The sequence below is a fragment of the Podarcis erhardii genome, assembly GCF_964252035.2.
Source record: "Podarcis erhardii genome assembly, chromosome: 16".
NCBI classification, from domain to species: domain Eukaryota; kingdom Metazoa; phylum Chordata; class Lepidosauria; order Squamata; family Lacertidae; genus Podarcis; species Podarcis erhardii.
In genome coordinates, this window is record NC_138514.1 from 30,576,002 (window position 1) to 30,600,796 (window position 24,795).

Consider the following 24,795-nt stretch of genomic DNA (forward strand, 5'->3'; position numbering starts at 1 on the left):
GAAGACAGGAACAAAATTCTAACAGCAAAATCCTAGGCATGTTTACCATTTCATAAGTGCATAAGAATTCTGGTGCACCAGGACCAGGACTCATTTAGTTTAGAACTTGAGCCCAACAGGACTCTTCCCACCTGTGATTCCCTGCAAACTGCTATAACACATCCAATAGCAGAGTGTGAACATAGGTATCCTGTCTAGTAGCTGCTGATGACATTATTTTCCATGAATTTGTGTAACCGATTGTTCAATGGGACATGCTCCCAGGTATGTGGGTAAGGCTAGCAGCCCAGAATGAGTTCCCCAGAGCTGTCTGTCACTGGGTCATAACGAGTATAATGTAAATATCGGTAAGGGAACCACAGGGAAGTCCTTTGCCATGTGAATTAGGTACAGACCACTTCTGAATAGGTGAGCATTCCATGACATCACAGCACCTCAACCAATGGCCATTAAGGCTTGTTTCAACCAGGTTTCAGGCAGACCTGACCTTTTGGGCTTCTGTGAACCCATGGTGATTCATTGTATCATATTGGTCTTGTTAATCCCTTCTAAAACAAACAGGGATGGCTTGCAAATTTATTCCTGGGGGTTTATTCCCCATTTAGAATAAACCTACCCCCAAATGAACTCTTAGCACGATGCAGCATGTCAGAGAGAACGAGATGTTAAGGAGTATGTGAATATTTCCTTTGCTTCCCAGCAGGTGGGCTTTCACAGATACACAAGCATGAGAAAAGTTGTATTTTGAGCTAAAGGGTGATAATTTATTAAAGCTGATCTCGATAAGACAAAGTACCATTAAAAAAAAAAAAAAACTTTTAAAAAATGCACTGCAGTCTCTTCCGCTTGAAAAAAGCTACATGCATAATGCCGCCAATGGGGTTTTAATGGGCAAGGATCTGTTTGGATTTTTGTTGCCTTAAGTTGACTTGACAAGAACATGGCACTAGATGCCAGAACAAAAAGGGCCCACGGTGAGGCAGATCCTAATAGTACTTTTGTTGTTGTTTAGTAGTTGTGTTTCTTCCAGGCACAGATGTGTTTTGTGGGAGTAATTCCCCAGAAACTGTTATGCTTTTGCAATAACCCAGCCAGCAGTCACCCACCCCATCAGTATGTCCACAGATAAAAATAGGTACAGGCTTATAACTCCCTAATTCTCATTCCAAAAGTCACTGGCCACTCCCTACACCCCACATGATTCTTTTTGTAATATATAAATAGAATTAATATTGGTTTCCAAAGGATCAAGCAGCCCATCACAGATAAATTTTGTATAGTTGCAAATTAATATTTGCAACTATAAGCCATTTCATAACTGTACTATTAAAATTGCATTATCCTTCTGTCCAATCTATCATACACCTTCCAGGCCACAGTAGGTGCATCAGGTCCACCATTCTGTTCCCAAAGTGGCCAGATATGCTTCCCTCCTGCATTTTCCAGCAACTGGCATTCAGAAGCAGTACAGGCTGCAATGTTTTAGGCGCATTTGATATGTGTGCGACTGTGCGGAAGCCAGAAGTGACCTGAAAAGTCACCAAAAGGGGCGGGGGCGGGGGGGGCGGAACGGGATGTTTGCAGGCTTTTCCAATGGTGTTTCAATTATACGCGATTGCGCTTAAACACGCAGTGTCTTGGAATGTAACTTGGGGAGGTTAATCTGTGCTGCCTCTGACTCTGAAGGCAGAACAGAGCAATAGCAGCTAATAGCCTTCGATAGCGTTATTCTCCATGAATGTGTCCAGTCCTCTCTTTTACAGCTGCCCAGGTTGGTGGCCACCACCGCTTGCTGTGGGAGTGAGTTCCACAGATTACTTACAAACCTCTTTTCTTGCAGTCTGATATTGGTCCTCATAGCTGTAGTTTACTTTAAAGGATAGATCCCAGAAAATCCAGATTATAGCCCTAGTAAATTGAGACAGCAGGAGCACCTGTGCGCTCATTTACACGGCACATACTTAAACGCTGAAATATGCTCCCACAAAATGTTATGGAGGCCAACAGTTTGAGTGGCTCTAAAAGAGGTTTAGAGCTCATGCGCGCCTACCTTTTGCACCATGCTTTTTAGGACGAGGTCCACCCTTTAAAGTATCACATCCAAGCTCTTTTGTTTTGCCTTGATGCTCTCCCCAGGAAAACCTGTTCTTTAACGCTGAATTGGAACAAAAAGCTATTTGGGTTTTTCTGTGGATTGCCGTTTGTTCTGATTCAGCAGTAAAGAGTGGATTTTCACAACGGGGGGGGGGGGGGAGATGCTGCTGGGACATGGAGCTTTGCGTGCCAAGGCCCTGCAGCCTGCAGTTCCCTGATGGATAATAAACACATGGACACAAGTATTTTGGTTTATGGGTTCAAATAGGCCACAGCTTTATTGATTACAGATGTGAGCGGTTTGGCTTGGGCATTGGGGTGAAGCCAGGCTATATTACACTTCTGCCCATCTTCAGGGAGTCCATCTAAGGGTAAACCACCAGTTGAAGGAGCCCTATGACTTACATCAATTAGGGACACCCCGGGGGGTCCCCATTGGAGTAGTGGCATGGTCCTAGCCCATGTCCAGGCATCAGACAAAATCCACACCCCCAGATCCCTTTAACAAGATACCCTTAATGTGCAGGGGCAGGTGGAGGCTACAACCTCCCCTCCATCCAAACAAAGGCTTTCCCAATACCTAAAGCACAATCAACGCTTCAAAACGTGGAGTGAAAGGAAGTCAGGATATGCCCTTAAGACAAAATCATGTTGACTTAAGGCTATCAAGGGCTACTAACCCTAAACATCATCATCATCATCTACAACAACAACAACAACATTTTATTTATACCCCACCCATCTGTCTGGCCACTCTGGGCGGCTTCCAACAGAAGATTAAAAGTATGTACATTAAAACATCAGACATTAAAAACTTCCCTAAACAGGGCTGCCTTCAGATGTCTTCTAAACGTCAGATAGTTGCTTATTTCTTTGACATCTGATGGGAGGGCATTCCACAGCGTGGGCGCCACCACTGAGAAAGTCCTCTCCCTGGTTCCCTGTAACTTCGCTTCTCGCAGTGAGGGAACCACTAGAAGGCCCTCGGCGCTGGGTTATGTTCTGCCTTCAGTGTGCAGATACGCTTCGGAAAGCCAGTTGCAGGAGGGCAGAGTGCTGGTGTGGCCAGGTCATTCTTAGTGCCTTACAGCAGGGCACTATGTCGAGACATGGAGAGAGAAAAAGCTCTGCAAGGTGGCTGTATTCTTTGTTCTGACTGCAGGACTGTTCTTCAGCTACTGACACGCCTGTACTTTTGGATAGCATTCTCTCCGTCGCCTGTGTTTCTTGCCCCGAAGGTTTGTGCTGTTTGCCAAGCTTTCTCAAAAGGGTACAGCTGGCCCTGCAGAGCACGTAGTACACCTAAATGCCATGCACTTGGTTTCCAATGCACATTTCATTGCTCTGAGCTTGCTGAAGGTATGCAAGTCGGAGCTGGGGTGGGGTAATGAGCAAATAGCTGCCAAATTGTGGCAGACAATTGCTGAATAGCCTCAGGAAAGCCTCTCATTGCACAATAGATAGTGTTTGATGTGGGAGCGTGGAAGAATTTACAAACTGGAAGACAATGATCTGTGGAATAGGAAAACGAGTTTTTTCCTATCTCGTGCAGAAGGCCATTAGAGGTCAGAGACAAATTGGAACAGTTGCAGCAGTTGTGTAATGCAAGTGTAATGAGCATTGCTGTATCTGATAGTATCCGATATTCTGTTGTTTAGGATGTGTTTCTGTTCTCACTTACTTTGGGAGTGAGCCCTCTTGAATTCAAGGAGCTTGACTTCCAAATTACTTGTACAAAACAGTAGGGTGGCCATCACAGTAGGGGTGGGGGGTTCAAGAGAGGACATCTAGTTGCCTAAAATTTGGAGAAGCTAATTTCTATGTGTTGATTCAAAGTTAGGAATAATCACACTTTAACTTTAACTGTGGCCGCATCCACACTGTACTTTTTAAGCACTATTAGCTCCTGTTGCTCGGTCCCTGCTCCTGCCAACCTAGCAGTTGAAAGCATGCCAGTGCAAGTAGATAAATAGGTACCGCTCCGGCGGGAAGGTAAACGGCGTTTCTGTGTGCTGCTCTGGTTCACTAGAAGCGGCTTAGTCATGCTGGCCACATGACCCGGAAGCTGTACGCCGGCTCCCTTGGCCAATAAAGCGAGATGAGCGCCGCAACCCCAGAGTCGGTCATGACTGGACCTAATGGTCAGGAGTCCCTTTACCTTTTTTTAATACTGCTTGGATAGTCACAGCTTCCACCAAAGAATCATGGGAATTCTACGGTGCTTAGAGTTATTAGGAGACCCCTATTCCCCCTCTCAAAGCTATAATTCCCAGAGTGTTTTTCTTTTTTCAGAGAACTCTGGGAATTGGAGCTCTGTGAGGGGAATAGAGCTGTGGTTGTCGAATACAGGATCGAATGGGAAACGATGCCTACCACATCCATAGGTCTTACTTGATGGGAGACAGCCTCTTCTGCCTCCATAGTCCTTGAATACAGTAAACTTGTGATTCTTGTGCACACTGAGTTCCGGGGCAGAAAATGAGCTGGCGTTATCACGCAATGTACTACTCTAGCACAGCAAGTAGGTCTTGCAATAATCTCTCTGTTTCCACAGTTTGGTTAAGCTGCCCTTAAAAGTTTCTGCTACCTAACACGGCATGCATAATTCTGTACTTGGACGAATAAGTTGTGGCGTTTTGCTGTGCAAAATAAGCAGAGGCACAATATGCTTCCATTTCTCCACGAAATCTTCTGAGATGTGCTGTGAAATAATATGATGGTTATACATGGTGTGTAACAATCCCTGCTCCCTGTTTAGATTCCATTTCCCTTTGTCCTTTATATTGCCTTCTTTTTGCGTTGAGATGCAAACAGCCTTGCAGAGCTTCAAATAAATAATTTTAAAAGTTTGAAAAGGAAAAAGTGGCTCTCCAGGGTTTGAAAAGGGTTTCTTTTATCCAGGTTTACCTGGAGATATCAGGGATTGAACCCGGGAGCTTCTGCATGCAAAGCAGATGCTTTATTATTGAGCTGTGGACTTTTCCCAAAAGCCATACCTTCAGCCTTCCTGATTTCAGCAGGACATCCTGGAATCACAGAATCCACCCTGGTTTTTTTGTGTGTTTTTTTTATAAATATTTATTAAAGTTTTTAAATATAAATGCACAAATAATAAACAGTCTTACTTCTATCACAGACATAATTTCATCACTTCTTTGGACTTCCTCACGTCTCCCGCTCCCATTTACATCGTTAAAAGTTTTTTCCAAACAAATTATCAACTTGTTTACAATCTCATGTCCACTCATTCAAATATAATCTAGCACTTCTTCCAAAAAATTTTATATTTTCTTTAGTCTCACTTATCATCAAATTTCAAATCTAATTTAGTGGTGGCCAGTTTTTTATAATCTAGCATCCTTCTTAGCATTCAACCAAATTACAATGTTTTTGTAGATACTTCTTGAATTTCTCCCAGTCTTCCTCCATCTTCTCTTCTCCCAGGTTACGGATTCTGCCTGTCATCTCGGCCAGTTGCATATAGTCCATCAGTTGCATCTGCCACTCTTCCAGTGTGGGTAGATCTTGAGTTTTCCAGTTTTTTGCGATGAGTATCCTTGCTGCCGTTGTTGCATACATAAAGAATGTTCGGTCCTTCTTTAACACCTTCTGGCCGACAATACCCAGAAGGAAGGCCTCTGGTTTCTTAGTGAAGGTATACTTAAATACCTTTTTCAGCTCATTATATATCATTTCCCAGAAGACCTTCACCTTAGGGCATGTCCACCAGAGGTGAAAGAATGTTCCTTCGTTTTCTTTACATTTCCAACATTTATTATCAGACAAATGGTATATTTTGGCAAGTTTAACTGGGGTCATGTACCATCTATATATCATTTTCATTACATTTTCCTTCAGAGCATTACATGCGGTGAAGTTCAGCCCCGTGGTCCACAACCTTTCCCAGTCCTCAAACATAATGTTATGCCCAATGTCCTGTGCCCATTTTATCATAACCGATTTAACCATTTCGTCTTGTGTATTCCATTTTAACAGCAAGTTATACATTCTAGATAATACCTTAGTCTTTGGTTCTAACAATTCAGTTTCTAACTTCGATTTCTCCACCTGGAACCCTAACTTTTTATCATTTTTAAAAACTTCTTTAATCTGAGCATAATGTAACCAGTCTCGCACCTTATCCTTCATTTTCTCTAAACTCTGCAATTTCCAATTGTCTCCATCTTTTTCTAATATTTCCCAATATTTTGGCCATTTAGCCTCCATATTGGGTCTTTTTAGGGCCTTAGCCTCCAGAGGTGAGAGCCACCTTGGAGTTTTATTTTCCAGTAAGTCTTTGTATTTTGTCCAGACATTAAACACTGCTTTCCTGACAATATGGTTCTTAAAGGCCTTATTGATCTTAACTTTGTCATACCATAGGTATGCATGCCAACCAAAAGCATTGTTAAAACCTTCCAAGTCCAACACGTCAGTGTCTTCGAGAAGTAGCCAGTCTTTTAGCCAGCAAAAAGCTGCGGCTTCATAGTACAACTTTAAGTCTGGCAGGGCAAAGCCCCCTCTTTCTTTCGCATCTGTTAATATCTTAAACTTAATTCTGGGCTTTTTGCCCTGCCAGACAAATCTGGATATATCTTTCTGCCACTTCCGGAAGCACTCCGTTTTGTCCACGATCTGTAATGTTTGAAACAAAAACAACATTTTTGGCAATACATTCATCTTGATAGCAGCAATTCGGCCTAACAAAGAAAGCTTCAATTTTGTCCAACTATCCAAGTCTCTCTTAATTTCAGACCAACATTTTTCATAATTATCCTTAAATAGACTCAGGTTTTTTGCTGTTATGTTTACCCCTAGGTATTTTACTTTTTTAACCATAGTTAGTTCTGTTTCTCTCTGAAACCTTTCCGACTCTATATCTGTCAAATTTTTTCCCAACACTTTAGTTTTCTGTTTATTTAATTTAAATCCTGCCACCCGACCAAAATCCTGTATCAGTTGTAATACTCTTTTCATACTAGATTCTGGCTCCTGCAGAGTCAAAACTAGGTCATCTGCAAAAGCTTTCAAATTGTATTGTTTCGCTCCGACCTATTGTTTCGTTCCGACCCACCCTGGTTTTTTTGGTCCAGCACTCTGGCATGAGACAGCTGGCTTATGCCAGATCTCTGGACCAAATGATGCTCATTGTTTTGTTTCACACTCTTATATATATTGGCTGGTTTGCGTGAGAGCTCAAGACCAAAAAAATGAACATTCCGATTTTGAACAGTGAGGTGTTGCCACGCTTTGCTAAGGTCTGACAGTGTGGGGAGAAGGATGGGGTACTGCATTTTCTGGAGTTCAGCACCATGGTCAGCTCCTTCCCAGTGAGATTACTCTGCTAGCCTGATTAAGTGGACAGCCTAGCCTGTGAAAGCTTCTGCTGCTATAAATCTGTTGGCCTTTGAAGCACCACACCACACTCAGAGCAGTGCATGTGATCCTCCCTTCCAACCAGATGCTGTCGGATCACAACTCCCATCATCCTTGACCACTGGCGATGCTTGCTGGGGCTGGTGGAAGTTACAGTCCAATGACATTGGGAGGGTGCTAGGTTGGCAAAGGCTGGCCTAAGCCCTACACTACGGTGGGCTTCTGCATATAAACATTGACAAAGCTATCATTTGGAATTCTCTTTTATATTTCTACAGATACAGATGTATATTGGGGAGGAGAGAGAGAGAGAGAGAGAGAGAGAGAGAGAGAGAGAGAATAGTTGCTTATGATGTAAGCTTTCATGTCCCAGAGCTTTCTCCATTTCTGTGCAACTCAAAATCTTACTCTTTCTGGGCACCTTGTGCCCAGTAAACATTAAAAGAAAAGTGGGGTACTTAAAAGCCAACATATTATATCTTGTTTCTTAGTTTCAGGCTTGGGCGCCAAACCAACTTTTTTGGCAAAATGGATAGCTCAGTTGGTTAGAGCGTGGTGCTGATAACGCCAAGGCTGCAGGTTTGATCCCTGTATGCTGCATATTCCTGCATTGCAGGGGGTTGGACTAGATGATCCTCAGGGTCCCTTCCAACACTATGATTCCATGATTCTATGGAACTAAGCTTAAAGTACCTCAGTTTGGCTGCATCTTTGGACCCAGTGACAAAATACAAGTCACCTTTGCTTGGAACTTTCAAACAGAGGTGCCAAATTGGAATAAAATATGGGGGAGCAGGCAAGCCCCACCCTGCGTAATCGATCACAAGATGCAGCATGCACACACCATTTGAACGGCAATGTTCATCAACACTGGGGGTGCTCCCCAAAATATTTTATTGGGGAGCCAATGGGACCTTAGCCCCTAGGAGTAGGCTCCTATGATTTCAGGTAACTCATATATAAACAGCTGTAGCCCTGCTTTGTGCAGAACAGCCTGCCTGGCCGAAGGTGGAACCTCCATGTAGAAGAGCAGCATATCTCTGAATGTCAGCCGCTGGGAGGCCTGCAAATGATCTTAGGCTATTACCTTCAATTCCTGCCTGTGAGCTTCCTCTGAGTACCCGATTGGCGGATTGGGTGCTCCGCTTCCTGCTCTGGGATCTCAGAGAGCTGCAGGGAAAAGCAAGGAGGGGGGAAAGAAGAGGAGGAGGAGGCTCTGGCTTAAAATAGATGTCTCCGCCTCTGTTCCCCAGGTGGGTCTCTGCCACCACCACCCCAGTCTCCATCCACTCTCCCCTGGCTCTGTGCTGAATCAGCAGCCTCCAATGCCATGGCCGAGTCCCCAGGGGGAGGCACAGAGAGGTGATTTCATCGGCTGGATGTTGTCAAGTGGAGCCATCCTCCTCTTCCCTCCTCCTCCTCCTCCTCTCCCTGCTGCTCCTGCTGCTGTACAAGCCAACCCAGACTGATCTCACCAGTTCCGGTCACGTTATTCTGTGTTTACGCCTTCGCTCGCTCCCTCGCTCGCCTCTGCTTCTCCTCTAACCCGCCAGGGCCTGCTGCAAACCACCTCCGGAGCCCACCATTTCCATCACCATCACCTCCCCAGCTTTGCCAAGAGGACGCAGGAGGAGGACGGGGACCGGGGAGACGGGGGAGAGAGAAGCAGCCGAGAGAGCCACCATGGAGTCCGCAACTTTGGGACGGGTGCCCTTGTGTGTCCACTGCGCCAGGAGGCTTTGAAGGAGATCCAGGGGGAAGAGGAGGAGAAAACCCAGTAAGGGGGCGCCAGGGGTGGCGGGAGGGGATCTCCCCCCTCCATTCCCTCCCGCCTCCCTCCTTAATACCTCCCCCCCCCCGCCACCCGCCGGGTGTTTGTGGCTGACACGGAGGAGGGGAGCGTTTGGATAACCCTCCAGGGGGGACGAGGACCCAACCTGTTCGCCCTTCCTTGCCTTGGCATCTCCTTCCATTGATGACACCGAGTCGTGGCCACCAGTTCCTGCTGTCGCCTCCTCGTTTCGCCCAGGTAAGGAAAGCGAGGCGGCGGGAAGCGGGGGAGACGGAGAGGGAAAGATGTGCATATTGAGATCTGTTTTGGAGCAGAGAGAGAGAGAGAGAGAGAGAGAGAGAGAGAGAGAGAGAGAGAGAGGGGATTTTCCTAGGAAACCTGAATACAGAGCAGCTGCCGCTTTCTGGAGATGGTGATCCCACTGGCTCCCTGCTAAATAATAGAAGTTTGTGGATTGGCTGGTTGTTGTTTTTTAAAAGGGTCGAGCTGCTTTGCAGTCCTAGAATCAGAGAGGTGGAAGGGGCCCCCAGAGGTCATTTAGTCCAACCCCCTGCTGGTGCCAGGAATCCATGGGACAGACTCAACTCATCCACCTCTGGTTAATTTCAGGGGAAGGGGGCCATATAGGTCAGTGTTCAGAGCATGCAGAAGAGCATCCAGTGTTCAGTCCCTGGCATTTCCAGGTAGGTCCGGCAACAGCCCCTACCTGAAACCATGGAGAGAGGCTGCCAGACAGTGTTGGCAATCCTGAGCTGAATGGACCAATAATTTGGCTCGGTATAAGACACTTCCTCTGCTCCTAAATTCAACAAAGGGAGGTGTTGAGTTTCGGGGCGGCAGAGGTGGGGACTCCTCAGTCTTGGAAAGTGCCTTTTTAAGCCCAGATTGGAGTGGGTGGGAGGGATCAGAAAATGCACTCTGCTTATGCTCAAAGGCAGCTGCCCTAGGCAGAAACAAGCGAGCAGCAATTGAGCTTCCCTTAGTGCAAACATCAGAGTGTAAGCCTCTCCAGCTGCAAAGAAGAATGAGAGTCAGCGCACAAGGTCTTTGAACTATTTTTTTAAAAAAGAAAGCAGATAAAGCGGTGGCTCAGAGGTCAAATACCCAGCGGAAGCTGGTCCATTTGGGCAAAGGGGGCTTTGCCCCACCAACCTGAGTGTCTTCCCTTGCCAGCCCCCACCTGCCGGCCTCCTTCCTTACTCTCAGCCCAGGGGGTGGCGCTGCCTGTCAGCTTCTTCGTCCCCCTTAAAGCGTTGCCTTCATATCACTTGAGCACTCAGTCTGGTCCTTCTGCTCTTCTGACCTGCAATGATGGGTGGAGGTTCAGCTAGAAGACCTCCCAAGGTCCTTTCCAACTCTATGAGTTGGACAAACATCTGGAGAAGAGGTCATAACCACAGGGAAGAGCCATAAGTCAGGGGTTCAGCATCTGCTGTGCGTGCAGACGGCCCCAGCTTCTGTCCAGGTAGGGCAGGGAATATCTCCTGCCTGAAACCATGGAAAGCCAGTCTGGGAATTTATTTATTTGTTGCCTGTATTTATACCCCACCTTTTTCTCCAAGGAGCTCAAAGTGGGATAGATGGCTCTCTTCCTCCCCGCTTTATCCAAACAACAACCCTGAGAGGTAGCGCTTAGGCTGGGAGACCCAAGATCACCCAGGAAGTTTCATGGCTGAGTGGGGATTTGAACCCTGGTCTCCCAGCTTCTAGTCCAACACTCTCACCACTACACCACACTGGCTGCAGACAACACTGAGCTGATGATCCCACTCAGCTTCCTATGTCCTGTTGGGTCACTTCCGGGTGGGCAACCTGTATCTTAGGACTCAGTGGGTTGATTGTGCTCTAGACTGCTGTGTATTCACAGGAGGAAGGGTTATGTTTTGCCTCTGGCAATGTGGGCTGTGACCCCACACATGCCAGTGATGCCACCATCAACCTCTTCCTTTTAAAAGTTTGGCCAGACTCAATGGCTGGACTTTGCTGCGACACACAAACTGAGGCTTCCTCTCTGGAGTTTGTCTGTCTAGTAAAAACGCCACCGGGAGCAATGTCTCTTGAGTTGGAAGATACCAAGGAAGACTGCATTGCCCAGGAACTGGAAACACTTCCCATATAAGGGAGCTGCTTTATATACCAAGTCAGATCATTGGTCCACACAGACCAATAGCCGCCTCTGCTCTGGCAGGCAACTCAGCCTGCCTGTGTAATCCTAAAACAACCAAAAGTCCTGAGAAGATGAATCTCCAGAGCAAATGTTGTGCTTCTGCGGTACAGCTGTGGAATCACAGTTCTGTCCTATGGTAAGGGTTGTCGCTCAAGAGCATCTGCTTTGCCTCCAGACAGTGCCAGGTTCAATCTCCTGGCATCTCCAGGTAGGGTTCCCACTGGGGGTCAAGGGGAACCCTGTCTGAAACTCTGGAGGTTGACTGCCAGTCAGTGTAGACAATATAGGGCTAGCTGGGTGAGTGGTCTGACTCAGTGTATGGCAACTTCCTATGCACCTTGTTTCCTCTTTTCCACAGTCACTTTCCCTCTGACCCACATGCCTTTCTTCTCATGAAAGGACCCCCTTCTTTCCTATGAACCTGGTTGAAATATTATAATCAGAAGCCCTGGTTTGGTTCCCAAGTGCCCATTGGGACTGATAGGGCGGAAAGCAGGGAGCCGAACAGTAGGTGGCGCCAGAGGCAATGACAGCCAGAGCAAACAGCTTCTGGTTTGGGCCCCATCCTCCTCCCTGCTGAGTTCTGCAGGGGCAACAGAGCATAAAGCTGACATTCAGGGCCACCTTCTGGACTGGTTGCATGTGAGAAGGCAGGCAGGTGGGGATGGCTGAAGGCAGACTGAGGTTGGTGGGCAGCACCCTGGGTACCCTTACGGACAAGCCTCCACTGGTTGGAGGTTAGGTGGGCAGATCAAGAGCAGAACCTCCCCGTTTCAATACTAATACTAGTAATAAACATTCTTGCTAGAGATGTTTACTTGGCACGTCCCTTGATATTAGTTAAGTACCTAGAGAACATCACTGTATTCTCTTGGGTATATGGCCTCAATGCTCCTTAATGCATTTGTACCTACTTTGCAATTGCCTTCTTGTATTTCCAGATTTTACGTCTGCGGTTATACAGAAACCCACAAGGGAAAAGGACCTGAGTTTGCTCATTGTTTGTTCATTTATTGTTTAGTTTATAAATCTTTCCTTGAAAAACAGTAAGCCACTTTTAATAGCACCAGCGGAAAAGCAAGATCTCAATGTCTGAAGGGTGCAGTTCGAGAAAAACGTAACCAACTCCCATTGTACTCAACGGGGCTTACTTCTGGGTAGGCATATAACATTCCACTGCTCCCTCTCTTATGAATTGGTGTCCTTTATGAGGTTCCCAGGTGTGGATCTTTTCCTGGGGAGATATAAGACATTATTCTGCATCATTGATTTATTTTATTTGCATTAGGAGCACAGACAGAGAAATATCTGCCAGAGGTTGGTTGGTTGGTTGTTATCTTGAAATAGTTCAGAGGCTCAGTGATAAAACATGTATGAAAGCAAAAGGTCTCAAGATCAATCCTCAGGTAAGGTTAGGGAAGACTTCCTGCCTGGAACCCTGGAGAGAGATGCTGTCAATCAGTGCCAACATTACTGATCTAAATGGACCGCTAGTTTGACTCTGTTTAAGGCAGCTAGCTCTCTGTGTTTCTGTGCTCCTGGGCCATCTTTTAGGCTGGTGGCTGACAACTTTAAAAATCACATAAAACTACATGGTCATATTCTAATAAAAATCTAGTCCTTTGAAATAGGTGTTTTAAAAGTTTCACATGGCAGCAGGGCAAGCGTGTAACATTAACTGAAACAGTGAAATGGTTTAACACCTGCAACACTATCATTAAATTGTTTCTAGATTCAGACCAGTATCTCAGCTGGAAACCAAAAGAGATGGATTTTTAAGGCCTGTTTAAAAACCCTTGTTGATGGGGCCACATGTATCTCTCTTGGGAAAGGGTTCCACAAACATGGAGCCACCACCAAAGAAGCCCTGTGTCTCACGCCCTCCAATCCCAAGGATCTTAAATGTGGGTTTGTAAGAAATCCCTTCAGAAGTCGAACTCCAAGGCAGGTTCAGATAGGATACCATGTATTAAATTCAGCTAAGTTACTAGCAGGAAGAGTTGCATAAATCGGCTTTGACACCACTTTGCAATTCTGTGAGCGCATATCTGGGTGTAAGCCCAGCTGAAAATGGGACTTGCTTCAACAGAATCGTGTTGAAAATCACCTAACCTACAATTCTGTGAATAATCTTGATTTCTCATTCAGTGTCTAATTAAACACCATATTTGGAATTTAAGAAAGAGCTGTTTTATTTTTATTTTTTGCATTTATAAACCACCTTTAACTTCTAAGGAGCACAAGGTGGTGCCGGTGGCTCACCTCCTCCCCATTCCATCCTCAGAGCAATCCTGCGAGGTAGGCTAGGCTAAGAGATGGTGACTGGCCCAAGGTCACCCAGTGAACTTCATGGCTGAGTTGGGATTCAAACCTTGGTCTCCCAGGTCATAGTTTTCAGTTGGCAGAGCGTGAGACTGTTAATCTCAGGGTTGTGGGTTCAAGACCCATGTTGGGCAAAAGATTCCTGCGTCACAGGGGTTGGACTAGATGACCCTCATGGCCTCTTCCAACCCTACGATTCTGTGATTCTGCTCTGTGCAAGAACAGCAGCCTGTTTGATTTGTTTTTATTCAGACAGGTGGAACGTGCAAATATATTCAAATATATCAATTGCTTGATGTGTTTAAAGCCAATGTCTTTCAGTAAATCAGCCTGCAGGACTCACTTGAGAGAGGGTAGCAGGAGAGAAGAAGCAGCTCCCTCTTCCCGCAAGCCACTATTGCCCTGAGGGCAACTCATGAATCCACGTCTAATTCCCTCTAGGCTCTGACGGTTGACAACTGTGTTGCGATGGAGACCCTGTCCCTGGAGCACCATATCCAAAGTGTGCAAAGACACATCGCCTTCTTGAAGAAGGAGCAGATGGAACTCCTCCACGATTTGCACCTGGAGATCCTCCACTTACAGAAGCACTGCACAGGTGAGCTGAGTGAGTTGCGGTGGCCTTCCAAGTCTCGTGAGGCTCCCTGACCCCACAGACCATGCAGGTTGGGTCTGGTGGGAGTTGTGGGCTTCCAGAAGTTACAGGTGTCCTGTCTCTCACTGGAGGGAGATCTTGAATTCCAACCTCTGCATACTATCCTTTGCTTTTTCCTGTAGGACTAATTGCAGTCTTTAACAGTTGTCAACAAGTTTACCATACCCATTGTCAATCACCCATCTCCTACCAACCTTCTGAGAAAAACCCCACCCTCTCACTATATATAAGGGTCTGGTGACTTCTCTTTCAGTGTATCTGAAGAAGTGTGCATGCACACGAAAGCTTATACCCAGAACAAACTTAGTTGGTCTCTAAGATACTACTGGACATTTTTTTAATTTTTAAATTTATTTCCAATGTCTGCTTCTGCCCAAATCGTTCAGACTTTGTTCACTATGGAGCATCGGCAAGACAAAGGTTCAAAGGCACTGCAGGGGAATTGCATGACTTAGGGGCAAGCTAAGAAGTGGATGCAACCAGCACCTTCCTTTAGAAGAACGGGCCAGGTACAGTCTGTTTACACAGCAAGCAAGAGGAGTCTTGGGACTGGACAAGGCACAGCTCAGAAGGCTCATCCACAACTTCCACTTGTCCCACCACTTTCCCCTGAGAAAAACTTGCACTTTGCCATTGAATTGGGGCAAACGTCAAATCGGGTTTTCTGCAAGTTGATATGTGCTCCGATTCAATGGTAAGGAGTGGGTTTTCCCAGGGAAAGTGGTGGGTCAAATATAGAACCTCTCAGACCCGTGGTTTCTAGGCATGGGGCAAGCAAAAGTGTTTACAAGCCCTGAGTTGGTTGATGTTCTTGCTGGAATTTCCAGGACCTAGGAAGGGGAGTCAATGCCAACTCAACATCCAACTTGTCTCTTCCAAGGGAGAAACCTTACTATTAGAGGAGGCTCTGGAGGGAACTGGCTAGGGTGGTAACACAGGGGAAAGGTCTTTCCCTGACAACAGGCTTGAACCCTCTCCTGAACTGAAGCTCCTTGCATTCCTGCCCACCCAGTGGCATAGCATGGGGCGGTTGCCCAGGTCCCAAAAAAAATTGGGGACACAAAATTTCAACACCCGGTGCTGCTTCAATACAGGTGCTTCCTTCTGCCACTGGGCTCCGTTGAAAATGACTTCTCCATGCAAACCACAAAGTGGCCTCTCCAGACAATGCAATGACTCTTCTTTTCTTATCTCTACGGCTGCGATCTCCTGGGTGATGCAGATGCCACTAGGCAGTTGAATGCAAATGTGTACTCTGTCCCTTTCCCTCCCTCCCATCCTGCTCCGCATGGCCCCGGGCTCTGGCAACCCACGCAATGCTACTGTGCCCACCAACTCCCTCTCTTGCTCCAAAGTTTCTTGGGGCTCCAGCATTGCTTTTTGGACTCCACTGGGACCGTCCCTGGGGTCATCTGGTTCTAACTCTCCAGACTCCTCCCATCCATCTTCCTGTTCTGACCGTTCCCTCCATGCCACCTCCAAGGGACTCCAGCTCCCATCCAGACCAGCCAGCATGGCCAGTGGTCAGAGGCAATGGAATTTGGAGTCCAACAACATCTGGACAAAGAGCATCAGTATGTACACACAGCCAGAAGTTTCTGCTCATAGAAGTTTCTGACAAAGACCTGTAAGAGTCAGACGGCAATTGAACACATTGGTGTTGGGAGATTGTGTAATCTGCTGCCTGGAAAGATTTCAAGGATGCCAGAGTAAGGCCACATTCACACCCTATACCTAAAGCACTATGGCACCACTTTAACCAGCCATGACTTCCCCCAAAGAATTCTGGGAGCTGTAGTTTGGTGCTGGGAGTTGTTAGGAGAACCCCTATTCTTCTCCCAGAGCTACAGTTCCCCAGAATGATCTAACAGTCAATCCCTCTTCCCTCTTCTGAATTTTGTAGCTCTGTAAGGAAAACAGGGGTCTCCTAGCAAATCTCAGCCTCCTTATCAAACTGCTGCTCCTAGAATCATTTGGGTGAAGCCATGACAGATCAAAGTGACACCACAGTGCTTTAAATGTATGGTGCAAGTGTGGCTTACGTTAGTAATCAGTTCTCTAATTGGTCTCCTTCTGGGAATACACGTTGAATGAAAGAGAGAGGTTTTTCTACCACATTCTCTCTCTGTCTGTCTTTTAGGAAACGCAGTTGGAATTGTAATTAGGATGGTTGGGCTAAATTTGATTTCAATGCAATCCAGTTTAAGACGTTCCTTTCTGTTAGGGCGGACGACTAAACAGTGTTTTGAGTTACAATAGACAAAAGCCTGGGGGTGGGGAGGGGAACATATGAGTGTGAGCATTTTGTTAATCCAGCAGTCCTTTGCCTGATCCAAGATTGTGGGAGGGAGCCACTGTGGGGGAGGGGCAAAGTACATTGTGTGTTACAAAGCCATCATTAAACCCCCTGTGTCTCCTCCTCTTCAAAGAGGATTAATTTCAGCCCTGTGCCATGTGCATCAGTGTTAAGTGATCTCATTTATACCGGTTTTGGCGCATGGGTGGGGGACGCGCATCCAGCCAGCTTGCAGAAGTCTCTTCTGAAGAGACAAAGGAAGCTGTGGATCCAGTATTTAGATTCCTCAGTTGCTGCTCAAGTTCCAGAAGTGTAATCTGAAAGGAAATCCGAGAAGCAAAAGGTTGCCAACAGAGAATGAGGAGATTAACTTGGCTTTGGGTTAAGTCATTCTTCCTTGCGCTTGACCCAGAAAGTGGAGCTGGCACAGAATGCTGCAGCCAGGTTGCTGACAGGTGCGAAGCCCCCGTCAGCATATATAACACCTGTTCTCAGAGATCTGCACCGGCAGCCCATTTGCTACTGGGCCAAGTTTAAGGTGTTAGAATATAAAGCTTTAGCAAGCTTGGGACCAGTTTATGTGCAGGATCACCTTAGCCAATATATGCCCACTTAACCTTCTTCCATCTGTGGAACTGGCATAGTGACAGGTTCCCCATAATATTTGTTCTGCAAATGTAAGAGAATCAAACTTTTAGTAGGTGGCGCTGTGGGTTAAACCACAGAGCCTAGGACTTGCCGATCAGAAGGTCGGCGGTTCGAATCCCCGTGACGGGTTGAGCTCCCGTTGCTCAGTCCCTGCTCCTGCCAACCTAGCAGTTCGAAAGGACCTCAAAGTGCAAGTAGATAAATAGGTACCGCTCCGGCCTACTCCCTCGGCCAATAAAGCAAGATGAGCACCGCAACCCCAGAGTCGGTCACGACTGGACCTAATGGTCAGGGGTGCCTTTACCTCTACCTTACACTTTGAAACTCCCTGTGTAATGAACTCACTCAATTTCAATAGGGGAAGGATGAGAGGGGCAAGGCCCTGCGAACACCAGAGAAGACTTCTGTTCCATGGTCACCATATTAGCAAATCATGATCTTGGAATGCTCCTGAGGTAGAAACATATTTATGGTTGACTTCTCTATGACCCGCTGGACAACAGTGTACGTATGAGTTCCATTGGAGCTCTCCGAGGTCCTGAAGAGGCTTAACCTGCTTACTACAGTACTTGGAACTGCTGCTCTGGGTAGTAGGCAGGGTGAGCCACTTCAGGACTTAGGAGAGCTCCTAGGGAGGACATATATTACTGTCCAGCAGTAGGTAGCTTCGGGTCCTAGAAGACCTCCCAAGGAAAGGTGGTTGATGTTGCTTCAGCAGTTTTTGGCTGAGCCACAGGTAGGCATTTGCTCTCTTGTTAGTGGTAAAGGAATCTTGGGGGCTATTTAGCGAAGGAAAACAACTAAGCCTGGAAGACTTAAGCATACACTTACTCCTCACTGCTCAAAATTGTAACCTTCAATCAGAGCTTTGTTACATATTGTATAGGAGGACTAAGCCAAAACAGGAGTGGATGCTTCCCCTCTGCCATCCGCTCTCCTCTGCTCCAGTTTCATTAGAAAACCTTAAATTGACTCGCCCCCCCCCCAAAAAAAGAGGCAAGAGATGTATCACTTTGACTACACTTCAGAATAAAGTCGCTCTGTTTTCCCCTTACTTCAGGAGTCTTGCCCACCTGCATTTTCTTTTTATGGAACCGCCAAATGAAATATTTGTTTTACAGTGACACAATCATACCAACAAAGCAGACTGAACTTTCTTAATGCCTTCCTTCTGCCTCCAATGCATTAACCTGTTAGGATGGGGGTTGAATTAGTGACCCACAGTTACAGCAAATGTGCTACTCTCAGCCCACTTGCTTCTGCTTGCCTTGCTGCTCTTGGTCTTTTAGGTGCAGGAAATGGGCAGGCAGCTCCCTGGTGGCATGGCGATCAGTTAGGGGATCCTGCTTGCCCTCCTCTTCCACTGAGGAGACCCCCCCCCCCAAGGTTCAAAAGCTAGACAAGGCTATAAACCCAATAGCTTGTTCTACATCAGGGGAGGGAAACCCATTTTTTTAAGCTGGATGGCCACATCTCGTTTCCGGCATCCTTCCGGGCCCACATGCCAGTGGTGGGCAAGACCAGGAGCAAATGTGGGTGGAGCCACATATGCTAATTTACTCAGACAACACCCTCTGTCCTCTACCCATTATCAGAATGCAAAGATGCATCACAGTGAAGCAAAAGGTGAGGTGTAGGGTCTGTGGAGAAGGGGTGCAGCTAGAAAACTGCTAGCACATCTGCAAAGCTAAGCAGGGTCCAGTATGGTTTCAAACTGGGTGGAGGACTGTGTGTTGAGATTGCAGGGGGTTGGACTCAATGACCCTCAAGATCCCTTCCAGTACTACAATTTTACAGTTCTATGGTATGGCTGGGGAGGGCGGCTTAGGGAGGACCACCCCACCCTGTGAGTCAGATAGAAAGGCCTGGATGGCTGCGGTCAGCCTCTAAGCCCAAATACTCCCATCCTGCTCCCATGTGTGAGTCATTTCCGAAACACAATTGTGTTCCCTGAGTAGCCACCAGAAAAAGGGCCAAACTCTCCAGTCCTTTGTAATCCCCACATTTCCAGTATCAGGTCTTGTGGGAAGATAAATGCTGTTAACAATACTGGAATGAGTCATTTCTTGGAATGAGCCTGACATACGAAAGGCACAACTTGGCCCTCCTCCCATCCTGCCTAAACTTAGGCGGAAAATGCATGCTTCCAGTTCTCCTCACCCCATTCTTTCTGTAGTCCTGGGAAGGTAAAATGGGAACCTTAATAGCATTGCCATGAACAAAAAAGAAGTGGACTTCTCACACAAAGGGATTGCGAGGATGTGTTTCTTTAGACGCTGATCATCAAAACACTCAGCCAAAACGTTCAGTTTTGTTTCTGAAGCAATAATGAAACGCCAGAACTGGGCAATGGATTTGGCCAACTAAGGGAAATAATACTAATGCTCATTCTGCCTTGGTCAGACCACACCTGGAATACTGTGTCCTGTTCTGGACACCACAATTTAAGAAGGATATTGACAAGCTGGAACGTGTGCAGAGGAGGGCACCCAAGATGACCAAGGGTCTGGAAACCAAGTCTGATGAGGAACGGTTGAGGGAGTTGGGTTACGTTTAGTCTGGTAAAGAGGAGACTGAGAGGAGATATGATAGCCATCCTCAAATATCTGAAGGGCTGTCACATAGAGGATAGAGCAAGCTTGTTTTCTCCTGTTCTGGAGGGTAGAACTCGATCCAACAGCTTCAAGTTGCAAGGAGATTCTGACTAAAGAGGAAGAACTTCCTGATGGTAAGAGCTGTTTGACAGTGGAATGTCGGTGGACACTCCTTCTTTGGTGGTTTTCAAGCAGAGGTTGGATTGTCATCTGTCATGGGTGCTTTGAGATAGTTGAGATTCCTGCATCACAGGGGGTTGGACTAGATGACCCTCGGGGTCCCTCCAAACTACAATTCTATGAGTTTCAAAAAATCTGCACGTTAGTTAAAATTGCTTACGAAACTGTCTGTGCTGAGAAAGAGTCGCCCTGAAACACTAGTGGGTTTTCATGAGGACTTTCTGTTTTCTTGGAAAAACACAAACTGATATGGAAATGTGGAGAGCTGAACATAACGTTGGGAAAAAATTGAGAAACTGGAATTGGCAGATTCACCCATCTCTGCCAGAGAGATGCTGCAGAGTTTTACTGTAGCTGCAGGAACGAGGCAGGAGGAGGTGGGCATAAGGCTGCCCGTATTGATTTGCAATAGGATAGCAGGGGAGATTTGAATGGCTTACCAGAAATTGCTGTGCCTAGTCCATTACTTGCATGTTTCCGCCACTGATCTCATTCTCCGAGGATCTGGAGGGGAGGGGGAGAGAGAGGGAGAGGAAGTGAAGGCTCAGCCCTGTTGATCACTGTCTCAAAGTCACAGCAATGACTAGCACAAAGGTGAGGAACCTGTGGCCCTCCAGATGTTGTTGGACCTCCATCAGCCCCAGCTTGCATGGCCAATGGCCAGGGGTGATGGGGTTTGTTCTCCAGCAACACTGATCCACCACAATGCTCAAGCAAGGAAGGTTAGAGTCAACATGACAACTATTTTATTTTTAAGAAAGACAATGATTAACTATTACAGGTGAACTCGGAAAATTAGAATATTGTGGAAAAGTTCATTTATTTCAGTAATTCAACTTAAAGGGTGAAACCAATATATGAGATAGACTCATGACATACAAAGCGAGATATGTCAAGCCTTTATTTGTTATAATTGTGATGATTATGGGGTACAGCTGATAAAAACCCAAAATTAACAATCTCATAAAATTAGAATATTGTGAAAAGGTGCAGTAGTTATTCAATCCATAACACCTGCAATGGGTTCAGTAGGAAGCACAATCATGGGGAAGGCTGCTGACCTGACAGTTGTGCAGAAAGCCATCATTGAGACCCTCCATAAGGAGGGAAAGCCTCAAACGGTAATTGCAGAAGTTGGATGTTCCCAAAATGCTGTATCAAAGCACATTAATGGAAAGCTATGCAGAAGGAAAAAGTGTGGAAGAAAAAGGTGCACAAGCAGCAGGGATGACCACAGCCTGGAGAGAATTGTCAGGAAAGGACAATTCAGACGTGTTGGGGACTTTCACAAGGAGTGGACTGAGGCTGCAGTTAGTGCATCAAGAGCCACCCCGCACAGACGGATCCTGGAGATGGGTTTCAAATGTCGTATTCCTCTTGTCAAGCCGCTCCTGAACAAGAAACAACATCAGAAGTATCTTGCCTGGGCTAAAGAGGGGGGAAAAAGAACTGGTCTGTTGCTCAGTAGTCCCAAGTCCTCTTTTCTGACGAGAGCAACTTTTGCATCTCATTTGGAAACCAAGTTCTCCAACCAAACAATGTTTGCAAAAGTTCTCCAATAGAAGTTCTGCAATAAAACAATGTTTACAAAAATGCATATACTAGGGAAAGTGTGTATGAATGCATATATTAGTGAGGTCATGAGGTCATCTTTTTTAAACAACAACAACAATAACAGCAACACAGAGAGAAATTGGATAGAAAGGGGGAGAACCGAACATAAGGCTGGAAAAATGAGGATGTGAAATAAATTGAATTGGCAGAATGACACACACCCCATCCTTAGGCCAGACGTGGTGGAGTTGGGCTCACAAGGGCTGGGGTGAGGAACGATGGCTCCAGAGTTTCGGCTGAAGTCCAGATCCTATCACCCCCAAACAGTGGCCAGTTTGGCTGGGGCTGATCGGAAGTTGAAATCCAACCACATCTGAAGGGCTACAGGTTTGCCATGCCAATTTAGACTAAAATCTAGAAGAGCTTCCTGGTGGTGCAAACTGTTCAGTGCCTTGAATGTGGTGGACTCTCCTTCGTAATCAGAGCCCAAATGGCCACCTATCAGAGATGCCAGAGCAATGGGTTTCTGGTAACAGCATCCCTGATAGGTGAACCTTTGTTTTTTTTTTTTATAAAATATTTATTAGGGTTTTTTATAAAAGAAATACAAAGATAGTAAACAACATTGCTTTGTTATAACAAAATTTCATAACTTCTTTGGACTTCCTCACGTCTCCCGCTCCCACTTACATCGTTAATAATTTTTTCAAGCAAATTATCATCTTATTTGCAAATTTATAACCACTCAATTCAATATAGTGTAACAATTCTCCAACAAATTTTTGTTTCTCTTAATCTCATTTATCATCAATTTCCGATCCAATTTAGTGATGGCCAATTATTTATAACCAAGCATCCTTATTAACATTCCTCTAAATCACAATATTTTTGTAGATAAATCTTAAATTTCTTCCAATCTTCTTCAATCCTTTCTTCTCCCAGGTCTCGAATTCTGCCAGTCATCTCCGCCAGTTGCATATAGTCCATCAGCTGCTGCTGCCATTCTTCCAGTGTGGGTAGATCTTGAGTTTTCCAGTTCTTAGCGATGAGTATCCTTGCTGCCATTGTTGCATACATAAAGAATGTTCTATCCTTCTTTAACACCTTCTGGCCGACAATACCCAGAAGGAAGGCCTCTGGTTTCTTAGTGAAGGTATACTTAAATACCTTTTTCAGCTCATTATATATCATTTCCCAGAAGACCTTCACTTTAGGGCAGGTCCACCAGAGGTGAAAGAATGTTCCTTCATTTTCTTTACATTTCCAACATTTATTATCAGACAAATGGTATATTTTGGCAAGTTTAACTGGGGTCATGTACCATCTGTATATCATTTTCATTACATTTTCCTTTAAAGCATTACATGCAGTAAAATTCAGCCCAGTGGTCCACAACCTTTCCCAGTCCTCAAACATAATGTTATGCCCAATATCCTGTGCCCATTTTATCATAGCCGATTTAACCATTTCGTCTTGTGTATTCCATTTCAACAGCAAGTTATACATTCTTGAAAGTACCTTAGCCTTAGGTTCTAACAGCTCTGTTTCCAACTTCGATTTCTCCACCTGGAACCCTAACTTTTTGTCGTTTTTAAACACTTCTTTAATCTGAGCGTAATGTAACCAGTCTCGCACTTTATCCTTCATTTTCTCCAAACTCTGCAATTTCCAATTATTTCCATCTTTTTCTAATATTTCCCAATATTTTGGCCAGTCGGCTTCCATATTGGGTCTTTTTCGGGCCTTAGCTTCCAGAGGTGAAAGCCACCTTGGAGTTTTATTTTCCAATAAGTCTTTGTATTTTGTCCAGACATTAAATACTGCTTTCCTGACAATATGGTTCTTAAAGGCCTTATTGATCTTAACTTTGTCATACCATAAGTATGCATGCCAACCAAAAGCATTGTTAAAACCTTCCAAATCCAGCACGTCAGTGTCTTCAAGAAGTAGCCAGTCTTTTAGCCAGCAGAAGGCTGCGGCTTCATAGTACAACCTTAAGTCTGGCAGGGCAAAGCCCCCTCTTTCTTTCGCATCGGTTAATATCTTAAACTTAATTCTGGGCTTTTTGCCCTGCCAGACAAATTTGGAAATATCTCTCTGCCACTTCCGGAAGCACTCCGTTTTGTCCAGAATCTGCAACGTTTGAAACAAAAATAGCATCTTTGGCAATACATTCATCTTAATAGCTGCAATTCGGCCTAACAAAGAAAGCTTCAATTTTGTCCAACTGTCCAAGTCTCTCTTGATTTCAGACCAGCATTTTTCATAATTATCCTTAAATAGACTCAGATTTTTTGCTGTTATATTTACCCCTAGGTACTTTACCTTTTTGACCAGTGATAATTCTGTTTCTCTCTGAAACCGTTCTGACTCTGTATCTGTCAATTTTTTTCCCAACACCTTTGTTTTCTGTTTATTTAGCTTAAATCCCGCCACCCGACCAAAATCATGAATCAATTGTAATACTCTTTTCGTACTAGATTCTGGCTCCTGCAATGTCAAAACTAGGTCATCTGCAAAGGCTTTAAGTTTATATTGTTTCGCTCCGACCTGAATCCCTTGCACCAACCGGTCCCCTCTAATCAAATTCAAGAGCACCTCCAAAACTGAGATAAATAACAAAGGAGAGATCGGGCAGCCTTGTCGTGTTCCTTTTTCAATTCTAAACTCTTCTGTTACCACATTGTTAACTATCAATTTTGCCTTTTGTTCTGAATATATCGCATCAGTCCCATTTTCAAAACCCCATTTCTTTTAAATTTCCCTTCATGAATTTCCAGGAGATGTTGTCAAAGGCCTTCTCCGCGTCTATAAAGATTAGCACTGCTTTAGTGTTTATATCTGTTTGCAAAAGCTCCAAAATGTCAATAATGTTCCTTGTATTAGCAAACATGTGTCTACCTGGGAGAAAGCCAGCCTGATCTTTATGTATTACTTCATTTAAAACTCTTTTGAGTCTGCCTGCCAAAACATCAGCAAATATTATATAATCCACATTTAAAAGGGAGATGGGGCGATAGTTCTTAAGTTGTGTCTTTTCAGTTTCTGATTTGGGTATCAATGTGATAAAAGCTTCCTTCCACGATTCCGGCGCCTTCTTTCCCTCCATAATTTCAT

General features: G+C 45.4%; 1 protein-coding gene across 1 annotated transcript in view; it reads left to right on the forward strand.

The window, feature by feature from the left end:
* Window positions 1-8,681: 8,681 nt before the first annotated feature.
* Window positions 8,682-24,795, forward strand: part of CCDC92B (coiled-coil domain containing 92B) — a 35,142-nt gene continuing 19,028 nt past the window's right edge. Inside the window, exons 1-2 of the mRNA XM_081843610.1 lie at window positions 8,682-9,499; window positions 14,193-14,349. Of these exons, the coding sequence (XP_081699736.1) occupies window positions 9,446-9,499; window positions 14,193-14,349 (211 nt within the window). The 5' untranslated portion in view covers window positions 8,682-9,445. The remainder of the gene's footprint in view (window positions 9,500-14,192; window positions 14,350-24,795) is intronic.